We start from the raw sequence: 11,776 nt of genomic DNA on the forward strand, positions 1-11,776 counted from the left end.
AACACTGGAGTGATAGTTGCTGGAAATGGGCCTCTATACACCGATGTAGATATTCCACCAAAAACCAGACATTTGCAGCTAGAATAGTCATTTACCACATTAGCAATGTATAGAGTGTATTTCTTTAAAGTTAAGACTAGTTTAAAGTTATCTTCATTGAAAAGTACAGTGCTTTTCCTTCAAAAATAAGGACATTTCAATGTGACCCCAAACTTTTGAACGGTAGTGTATATATATATATATATATATATATATATATATATATATATATATATATATATATATATATATATATATATATATATATATATATATATATATATATATATATATATATATATATATAATACCACAAATTTGGATCGCATCGGTTGGGGACATCTCTGCGCTGCTGACCCGTCTCCGCTCGGGATGGTTTCCTGTTGGCCCCGCTGTGGACTGGACTCCCGCTGATGTGTTGGATCCACTGTGGACTGGACTTTCACAATGTTATGTCAGACCCACTCGACATCCGTTGCTTTCGGTCTCCCTTAGAGGGGGGGGGGGGGGGTTACCCACATATGCGGTCCTCTCCAAGGTTTCTCATAGTCATTCACCGACGTCCCACTGGGGTGAGTTTTTCCTTGCCCGTATGTGGGCTCTGTACCGAGGATGTCGTTGTGGCTTGTACAGCCCTTTGAGACACTTGTGATTTAGGGCTATATAAATAAACATTGATTGATTGATTGATTGAATTTGATGCATCAACTGATTTCCAACAATACTACCAAATTCTACATTCAACCCGGGGGAAGGCGGACTTTTTTGTCCTATCAGTAAATTATTTTCTGTATTTTTGGCCATAATTTTGTTATACTACTCCATTATTTATGATATTTCTAAAGAGGGTTTTTTCATGTTAATTGTTAAAATTTCAACATTCAGTTATTTCTCAGGTGTACAATGCAATGACAGTTATTTGAAAATATTCCAAAGCCAAACTGGATATTTATTCATTCAAACCCTCCTTCATTATTTAAAGAGCATAAAACCATTTTGATTTCATATTTGAATCAATTTTGCTCAAATATCTATAAATTCCGCCCAAAACCATGTAATGTTTTTAATTTTAACACTTTGAAGTCATTTTGATCAGTTGATCAATTATATTATTATACATTTGCATATTAGTATTGCGTAAGAGTTATTTTATGACTTCAAACCTGTGACATCTGATCAAAAGACCTTTTAAAAAGGGTCAAAATGAAAAGAAAAACATTACATGAAGTTTGAGCAAAAATAGTAAAATAAAATATGAATCCAAAATAATTTTACGCCTTTCAAAAACTTAAGGACTTTTATGTCCTGTTTGTCTTTTAAGATAACTAAAATGAAATGTCCCCCAGTGGTTAATAAGGAAATAATTATACAAATGTTTTATTGTGTTTTTAGTAACTTGATATGAAATATTTTCAGTCATCAATCGGATTGGGTTGTATGGTAGGCAAACACGCTGCCAAGTCCAAAACACACACAAATCGCCAAAACACATGCATAACGCGGGAAACACAATGGAAGTACAATGAAACAAGTCGTTAGCCAGTCAGGTCAAAATTACATACAACAATTAATATTTGAATGATTACTTAAATGTGTCAATTATAATTGGAATTAAGTACACACATGTTCTGTATAATTAAAGGTGTCATTAATTTATTCAATGTAAAATAAAATGTAATCATTTCATTAAATATTGGTTTTGTTACTTAATGAATTCATGATTTGATTTGAACAGTTTCATTATTGATCTCATGTTTTCATGATTTATTTAATAATTTATTTATTCATGACATATGCAAATAATTATTTAAATATGTATTTATTCAATTGTGTCCCATCTCACCCTCCATATTGAGCATACTACTAGGAAGTAAGTATCATTATAAAGTATTGTTATTACTGGAGAACAAGACTAAACATGTTACACACCGAGAGCAAGCAGGAGCAGGCCTGCTATTTAAGTTAGCTAGCTGCCAAGACAGCTTGAAACGTCACCAGTCCTTAATAAAGTTTAAGAAGTGTAGATGGAAGCGCGTTGCAGCAGAAAGTAAGCAAATAATAGCAGGAAACTAACAAATAGATTATAAGAGAGTTGAGAGAGAATAACATAACAACAACACAACATGAACACAACATGTAAAGGAGGGCGGATCGATCGATAAACTGGTGATGTCGTCACCAAGGATAATGTCAGTATGTGATGAATACTGGAGTGATTAGGTCAATATCGTTATTTTCCTAAAAAAAAAAATGTTTGTTAATGTTTACAAATTCAGGGAATAAATCCCTGGACACAGGAAGATGTTTGAGGTCGAAAAGGATGTCAATGCATAGTAGATATTAGTGTTGTCCCGATACCAATATTTTGGTACCGGTACTAAAACATTTTCAACACTTTTGGGTACTTTTCTAAATAAAGGGGACCACAATAAATTGCATTATTGGCTTTATTTTAACAAAAAATATTGGGGTACATTAAACATATGTATCTTATTACAGTTAAGTCCTTAAATAAAATAGTGAACATACAAGACAGCTTGTCTTTTAGTAGTAATTAAACAAACAAAGGCTCCTAATTAGTCTGCTGACATATGCAGTAACATATTGTGTCATTTATCATTCTATTATTTTGTCAAAATTACTAAGGACAAGTGGTAGAAAATTAACTATTAATCTACTTGTTCATGTACTGTTAATATCCGCTTACTTTCTCTTTTAACATGTTCTATCTACACTTCTGTTAAACTTTAATAATCACTTATTCTTCTGTTGTTTGATACTTTACATTAGTTTTGGATGATACCACAAATTTGGGTATCAATCCGATACCTAGTCGTTACAGGATCATACATTGGTCATATTCAAAGTCCAGGGACATATTTCCTAAATTTATAATCATAATATAATTTTTTTTTAAACGAAAGAAGATGTTGTTATGCCAAAAAATATAGACGTAATCATAGTAGTATCGACTTGATACACTCCTGTACTTTGGTATCATTGAAGTGGATGTCAGGTGTAGATCCTGTTTGTTTACATTGTGACGCCGGTGGGTAGTGAATCATGTTTAGCTATTCCTCGTCCTGCAGGGATGATACTTGTAAGAAACTTACTTTATTTGTCATCATGGAGGCCAAGATTAGTGATTTAGAAGTAGCTAAAACACTGCTGACAGCGGATGGACTTTAGCTGCTAGCTAGCTAGCCATGTCTTAAAGCACCTCTTCCTGAGGGTGTTTCAGTGTTATAACTTCATCTTTATCGTTAGTTTTAAAGCCAAAATGCGTCCTTTCTCCCTTTTCTGTCCACACACTGTGTCTGCTTGTAAGTACTCTGTTATTGTGCGCTGCCGAACATGCTTGTCTGCTCGTAAACCAGCAATGACACGACGTGACGACGACACAGGACCTGTACTTTTCAGAGGCGGTATAGTACCGAATATGATTCATTAGTATCACGGTACTATACTACTACCGGTATACCGTACAACCCTAGTAGATATTAGTTTTTAATTTTGTTTAGTTATTGTGTACTATTGACTTTTTTTTTGCTCAAACATTTTCATTCATTCATTAATTTTCCACCGCTCGTCCCTCTCAGGGTCGTGTGGGTGGCTGGAGTCGATCCCAGCTGCATTCGGCGGGGCACACTCTGGACAAGTCGCCGCCACATCGCAGGGCCAACACAGATAGACAGACAACATTCACACTCACTTTGCTCAAACAATTGTATGTAATAAAGGAGAAAAGGAAACAACTTTAAATATTGTGTTCATGTTGTTGAACTGTCAATAGCACTCACCATAAATACATACAAAAATATTAACACATGATTGGTATCAGTAATGGTATCGGCCGATCTCACTCATCGAATCGGATTCGGAATCGGCAGCATAAATCTGTGATCGGAACGTCCCTTTTATATTGTCTTATAGTAGTGAAGTAATGAAGAGGTATTGGCATGGGCAAAACCAAAAATAACTCTTATTGCAACAATACGGAATAGGCTGCTGAAATTCCTCAGACATATCATTAGTGAAGTGAAGTGAATTATATTGATATAGCACTTTTCTCTAGTGACTCAAAGCGCTTTTACATAGTGAAACCCAATATCTAAGTTACATTTAAACCAGTGTGGGTGGCACTGGGAGAAGGTGGGTAAAGTGTCTTGCCCAAGGACACAACGACAGTGACTAGCATGGCAGAAGCGGGGATCGAACCTGGAACCCTCAAGGTGCTGGCACGGTCCCTCTACCAACCGAGCTATACCGCCCCAGAGGAATGACAGCTTAGAAAAACTGATGTTAAAGTTAAAGTAAAGTACCAATGATTGTCACGCACAAACTAGGTGTGGTGAAATTATCCTCTGAATTTGACCCATCACCCCCTGATCACCCCCTGGGAGTAACCGGAAAACTAGTACGAAAGAAAGCTCCAGGTCGACAACGAACAACATACATCAACAGCCTAAGAAGTTTTATCAGAAATATCAACAATATGGAACTCATACATTGGGCGGACAACAGAGAAGACTGGAGAGCCCTGATCATTGCTGCCCACAAACAGGCCTCACACCCTATGGTGATGATATTGTGTTTTGGCGATTTGTATGTGTTTAGGACGCTTCAGATTGTTTTCCCCTGTTGGCCACCGTAGGATTGGTACTCAAAAACCGGATCGGAAAATAAAATTGGATCAGATAAAAAAATGATATAAAGAGGCCCAGTTTATTTGGGTGCAGCATGCATCAGACACAAAGTCATAATCATTGTTGTCTTGATTGCGTTTCCTCATACTGGTTGTCAGAAGGCGGGTAGATAGGTGGAGAGTCAGGTTGAGTCTTTGCTGATTTCGGACTCGACGGGGATGCAGGCGTAACACCTTGTCTGCTCCTTTCTCTAATATGAGCTCGTAAACTTCGCGTGGGACCTAACAGTTTCCCTCCTCCCTCCTCGACGAGTCCATCGAAGACGGCTCCCAGACTTTGTCGTATTCGCACACAAAAGTGCGGGCAGCTGAAGGCGTACAGTACGGGATTCAACACCGGATTCAGAAAGGTGAAGGTTGTGGCGAGGGGCAGTCCTACCTCGACCAGTTTGAGGTTGTCTCTGCGGTAAAGGGCGGACACCTCGATCACACAGAAGATGTGATAGGGAGCCCAACACAATGCAAATACTGTGATCACTAAAGTCACCATCTTAGTGAAGCTCTGGGACAGCTGGCTGTGATTGTTGAGAGGAGACGAGGACGTAGGAGTCAAAGATAAAGACCGACCAAAGGTTGTCCGCTTTGGAGAAATAGTCTTTGAAGGATTTGATCCGTCCTGATGATTCGAGCCCATTAATGACGTCTGCAACCTGGTGCTCTGCTGGGTCCACCTGCGGTTCCTGTTCATCAAGCTGAGACCGATCCTGATGTAGCTTCCAGCGATCACCGCAAGGGGAATCAGGAACGCCAGCAGCAGCTTTGAGACGGTCGTCGCCGTTTGGCGCACTTCGCAGTCTTTCTCCAGCGTTGCTTCGGAGGACCGATACAAGGCGAAATTGTGATAGCACAGTTTCCTGTCATCCGCCGTCTCGGTCACGGAGCGGAACAGGGAGTAAGGGAATGTGTTGACGGCGGCCCATAACCAAGCTAGCAGGCACACCCTCCACGCTCCCGCCACAGATCGATGGTTCTGGCACCACACTGGTTTGGAAACCAGAAAGCAGCGGTCGAGTGAAATGGCGGCCAGCAGGAAGGCGGACACGAACATGTTCAGGAAAAATATGGACGCTTGTATTTTGCAGAGCGGGTTGCCCAGCTCCCAGCTATGAGAGGAGCTCAGGTAAAGGGTGAAGAGGGGAAGTGTGAGGGTGGCAAGGAAATCGGACATGGCCAGGTTGAGCACCCAGACCGAGGCCACGGTACGGCGATGAAGGCGGAAACCCACCACCCACAGGATCAAAGCGTTTTCCAGTATGCCCAGGCAGGAGATCAGGCCGTGGAAGCAAACCACAATCCAGTTGGAGCTGGTGTGGTTGTTCAGGGCGTGCTGGTGCATGAGCTGAAGCAGGGGGCAGAAACGCCCTTCTTCCGAGTTGAAGGTGGTGTTTGACATTGTTGCTCTAAAAGGAAGAAGAAATCTCAATCAAAACCAGAACTAGCGTGTTCACACATGTTTTGATTTGGTTCGCACAACTTTTTCACTTCTGATACAATACCGATATTGGATTACCCGATAGTGCAAATTATCTGATACTATATCAGCAGGAATCACACATACTTTTATTATTTTGTAGTGTAGAATGTTAAAAAAAGATGTGATCAATTAAAATGAGTCAAACAGAGAACAATGTTGTGCATGAACAACACTAACCTATGTATTAGGGAACCTATTTATTTTAGGGGAACTGCACTTTATTTGCTTATCGTTCACAATCATTATGAGAGACAAGAACACACATGTCGTTTTTTGGGGGGGGGATTTTAAAGATGATAAAAAAAACATTTGGAAAATGGGGCTAATGGGAGTCACCATCGTAGCCTTCAAAGCCCTCTAAAACAACTTAAAAACCCTCCATCAACGTTTAATATACACATACACACTGCAACCAGGGCCGTACCTAAGATTTGACAAATACAGAGGTCAAAAATTGCTTGTCCAAGAGAAACTTTGAAAGGCTGAAATCATGTGTATCCCAGCACCATACAATTATATTACCTTGAGCAACACAATTAATTTCCAGAACAATTAAAGCTTTATATAAGCTATAACTATCTATCACTCATCTAACATCTTTGGTAATCAGCATGATTTTGTAACAGTCCACTTTTTTATTAATATCCTGAAGTTTAGCATATAAACAATTTTAACACCATTAAAACATACATTTAAAAAACAGAACAAATGTTCAACCAAGACCAGGGTTCGAGTCCAAACTTACAAAATATGAAGTTCTTAAAGTAAAACAACGCAACCTGTCTTCAGGCTTCGTACAGTCCACAGGAAAATGCTTTACACAGCAAGTAGCCTTTTCTTGCCTTTTTTAACTTCTTCCTTGTCTCAGCACTTTCTAACAAATCAGGTGACCAGAAATAGGAAGGCCTTGATGTGCCTGTTCATGTGGACTAACCACATACCACACCTGGTATTTGTTACAGCTCAGCTCAATAGATCACTCATTCATTGTGTGAGTCGTGTGACTAGTTACTGAAATTGAACCACAAAATTACTTTTTGCCCTTTTTGGGGCAATTTTGCCCATGATCCACAATCCTTATGTGAGACGAGAACACATGCCGTTCCCTTTTTTGTGCATTCTAAATAAAAAAATAAAAACCTGCTTGTGTGCCAACAACAATTACTTTGGGACAAATGATGATCCACAACCTTTTATTTTTGAGTCTGAATATACGGAGGATGAACCACAATATTTAGAAGCTAAGTAGATGTAACTCTAGTGAAACACTAATCCATCTAAGTAGCATTTGTGCTAAACGTTTTACCAAGAAAGTTAGAACATAACAAAAAGAGTCACTTACAATGTCCAAACAGCTGACTGATGGGCCGATTGTATCTTTCAGCACAATACTTGTGCTCCCCGTTTAGATGATGAATTCAGCATAATCCTTACTGCTCAGGGAAAAATGCTGTAACCAAACTAGCATCTTACCATGTCTTCCTAGCAATGTCGCTGAGTTGAGAGTCAGTATATCCAGTGATTCAGTCGGTCTGGATTTTTAGTTGGTGGCGTATGAAATTACGAAGGTTCAAACTTTTCCAAACTCAAAGCAGCAGCAGCTTCAGTAGCTAGCATTACCTCCCTGCTCTCGATAGTAGCCTGAGGCGCTGAGAGTAAGGCGCTATGTCACTATCCAGTTCTACTTCTTTAGCTCTTATAATAACAAAGTCGCTAATACTTGGTTAATATGCAGGTCACAGCACACAAATGGTGTATTGTTGATTGTTTTTGGATCATTTTTGGAGTGTTTTATCAAATAAATCAATGAATCCAATTACCTGCATTGTTAGTTGCTTCTTGCTAGCTGTTTTTTTTACTATCTATGACATAAGGTTTGTTTAATGATGGGCAAAATTCCCCCCAAAAGTTCGGTTTTCTTTTAAAAATCCATCGGTCCAGAGCAGGGCTATTCAACTAAATTGTTCTAGGCGCCACCTTTCTAGAAACCTAAGGACTTCTCCCTTCACTATTATTTTTATGTTGTATATCCCCGAGAAGCAGCGTTCTCTGCAGTGGACACTTGTCTTTCGTCAGTTAAAAATGTCCGAAAAAAACAAAACCCTCAGAGTATAGATCTGTCACTCTGTTCTTATAGATTACAGTCTGTATATTCAAGATGCACAATTGAATATTTTAGTTGCTCAGACAGTGATGGGTTTTTACAAGTTTAGATTGGGGTATGGCATTTCTTTATGGAAAAAGTGGCTTGTATTCATGTCACCCATCTGTAAGTTGATCAAAGTTATCAATCACAGTCTAACAATAAATCTGATTTAAAACGGTAATATATTAACTATCGAGAGTTTTACCACCCTTATAATTCATACCGTTCATTCACATACTCTGGTGTTTTTTAGGAATTTGCTGCTTGGACGTTTGTCTCCCAGTTGTGAACTGGGACAAAATCTGTAAAGGAGTTACTCTAAATTAAAGTAACACGGTCATGTTATTATACAAAACCCAAAACCAATGAAGTTGGCACGTTGTGTAAATCGTAAATAAAAAAAGAATACAATGATTTGCAAATCCATTTCAACCTATATTCAATTGAATAGACTGCAAAGACAAGATACGTAATGTTCGAAAAGGAAAACTTAAATTATTGCAAATATTAGCTCATTTGGAATTTGATGCCTGCAACATGTTTAAAAAAGCTGGCACAAGTGGCAAAAAAGACAGAGAATGTTGAGGAATGCTCATCACCCACTTATTTGGAACATCCCACATGTGAACAGGCTGAATGGGAACGGGTGGGTGTCATGATTGGGTATAAAAGCAGCTTCCATGAGATGCTGAGTCATTCACAAACAAGGATGGGGCGAGGGTCACCACTTTGTGAACAAATGCCTGAGCAAATTGTTTAAGAACAACATTTCTCAACCAGCTATTGCAAGCAATTTAAGGATTTCACCATCTAAGGTCCGTAATGTCATCAAAAGGTTCAGAGAATCTGGAGAAATCACTGCACATAAACAGTAAGGCTGAAAACCAACAGTGAATGCCCGTGACCTACGATCCCTCAGGTATTGCATCAAAAACTGATATCAATGTGTAAAGGAAATCACCACAATGGCTCAGGAACACTTCAGAAAACCACTGTGAGTAACTACAGTTTGTCAATATATCTGTAAGTGCAAGTTAAAACTCTACTATGCAAAGTGAAAGCCATTTATCAACAACACCCAGAAACGCTGCGAGCTTCGCTGGGCCCGAGCTCATCTAAAATGGACTGATGCCAATTGGAAAAGTGTCCTGTGGTCTGACGAGTCCACATTTCCAATTGTTTTTGGAAATTGTGGACGTCGTGTCCTCCGGAACAAAGAGGAAAAGAACCATCCGGATTGTTATAGGAGCAAAGTTCGAAAGCCAGCACCTGTAATGGTATGGGGTGTATTAGTGCCCAAGGCATGGATAACTTACATGTCTGTGAAGGCACCATTAATGCTGAAAGGTACATACAGGTTTTGGAGCAACATATGTTGCCATCCAAGCAACATTATCATGGACGCCCCTGCTTATTTCAGCAAAACAATGCCAAGCCATGTGTTAATAGTAAAAGAATGTGAGTACTAAACTGGCCTGCCTGTAGTCCAGACCTGTCTCCCATTGAAAATGTGTGGCGCATTATGAAGCCTAAAATGCCACAACGGAGACCCAGAACTGTTGAACAACTTAAGCTGTACAACAAGCAACAATGGGAAATAATTCCTCCTGAAAAGCTTAAAAAATTGGTCTCCTCAGTTCCCAAACGTTTACTGAGTGTTGTTAAAAGGAAAGGCCATGTAACACAGTGGTAAAAATGCCCCTTTGCCATCTTTTTTTGCAACGTGTTGCTGCCATTAAATTCTAAGTTAATGATTATTTGCAAAAAAATATTACGTTTTTTTTAGTTCGAACATTAAATATCTTGTCATTGCAGTCTATTCAATTGAATATAAGTTGAATGTGCCAACTTCACTGGTTTTGTAGTTATGGAATATGTATGTTATTTCAACAAAAGCTGAGGGGTCAATAAAGACAAAGCTACAGGGTTATGGTCTACACATCAATAGTCATCTCCTCTGTCACAAAACCTTGTCTGCACATGAATCCAGACATGTGAGAAAATCTATCCATGACCCAACACTAAACACGTTCTCTTTGGCATAAAATGTTCTGTAATCATAACATTTATGTAAACAGCAATAAGCCATTAACACATTTTGTTTGTCTGCTGTTTTTGACATTTGCAAAACAAAGCAAAATGTATGAAGTATGTATGTCAGTATGTATCTTATAAATGCATCAAACCATACTCAAGTTTCTCAAGGGGAAAGTAAAGAGTGTTTTCCTTTAGAATTTACTTTACGGTTTTATCAGGTTTCTTCCTAAATGATAACAAGTGTTATTAAAAAATGAAATCCATTATCACTGCAATATTCAATAATTAAGTAATCAAAACTTCTGGCTACTCCTGGCCGCTGAGAACACATGGTCATGTCAGTAGTTTGGCGGTGGTGAGTTCAGGTTACACTCACCTCGACTTTACAGATGATAGAGGAGGCCCATTTTTTCCATTCCTACTTCCTGTTGTCAGGTTGTCTCACAGGCACAAGTGTTCGTCTGTCACGTCGGTTCATACACACAGTCCACGCTCGCTCCACCCTGCACGCTGACGAGAAGACAGGGTGGTAGCACACATGCAAATTGGACTGACGTCTCAATGTAACTATGTCCTGCTGGAGGAGGGACTGAGAGAGAAATATGATACCTGTTTCTAATTTTTTTCTCTCTCTAAAAAAGTGCCATAGAAAAAAAAAGGCATCTCAGCTGCTATCTGATGTTGCACACAAGCCACCTATGAACAGTGTTGGGTTAGTTACTGAAAACCAGTAACTAGTTACAGTTACTTGTTACTTTATTTCAAAAGTTACTCAGTTACTAACTCAGTTACTTAAACCAAAAAGTAATGCGTTACTGTGAAAAGTAACTATTTAGTTACTTATATATATATATATATTTTTTTTTTTTTTTTTTTTTTTTTTAAGGCCCCCTTTAATGCCCTTTTAGCCTTCATTTCAGTACTGTTATTGCACTGGAGAATAATACAATCTGTTGATCAACTTGACATGCATTTGCATCACTGAACTCTGCTAAGCAATGTGGTCTACATACAACACACAAAGACAAAGATATATTTCAAACGGCCAATTTTTTTCAGGCCAGAACAAATTGACAAAACTATTTTAAATAGCTGCAACATAACATACATACGTAACAAACAGCATAATAACAACATAGCTGTAAACCAAGGAAGGCACACACTACATACACAAAGCCTAACCAGGCGTTTTTTTCTTTTAAGGAATTCTGAAATAAAATCATGTCTGAAGCCCAGAACACTCTACACATTTCCCCAGTTTTAGTTTAGAGATAATGAAAGATTGGCCTGGCCCACTAGCATCCCTCTTTATGTTTGTGAACTTTATAGTCTATACATTTAGAGTTATGTGATAATCAAACACTCTAGAAGTCTA

General features: G+C 38.7%; 1 protein-coding gene across 1 annotated transcript; it reads right to left on the bottom strand.

The window, feature by feature from the left end:
* Positions 1–4,409: 4,409 nt before the first annotated feature.
* LOC133633939 (prostaglandin D2 receptor 2) lies at positions 4,410–10,881 on the bottom strand. Its single transcript, XM_062026775.1, has 2 exons — positions 10,778–10,881; positions 4,410–6,144 (listed from the first exon to the last, which is right to left on the bottom strand). Exon 2 carries the CDS (start codon positions 6,135–6,137, stop codon positions 4,803–4,805), a length of 1,335 nt encoding a protein of 444 aa, XP_061882759.1. The 5' UTR covers positions 6,138–6,144; positions 10,778–10,881; the 3' UTR covers positions 4,410–4,802.
* Positions 10,882–11,776: the final 895 nt, after the last annotated feature.

This window comes from Entelurus aequoreus, linkage group LG18 (genome assembly GCF_033978785.1).
Source record: "Entelurus aequoreus isolate RoL-2023_Sb linkage group LG18, RoL_Eaeq_v1.1, whole genome shotgun sequence".
Classification (NCBI taxonomy): Eukaryota; Metazoa; Chordata; class Actinopteri; order Syngnathiformes; family Syngnathidae; genus Entelurus; species Entelurus aequoreus.

Excerpts from the sequence above, each read along its gene's own strand:
- LOC133633939 (XM_062026775.1), bottom strand. The coding sequence starts at position 6,137 with ATGTCAAACACCACCTTCAACTCGGAAGAAGGGCGTTTCTGCCCCCTG.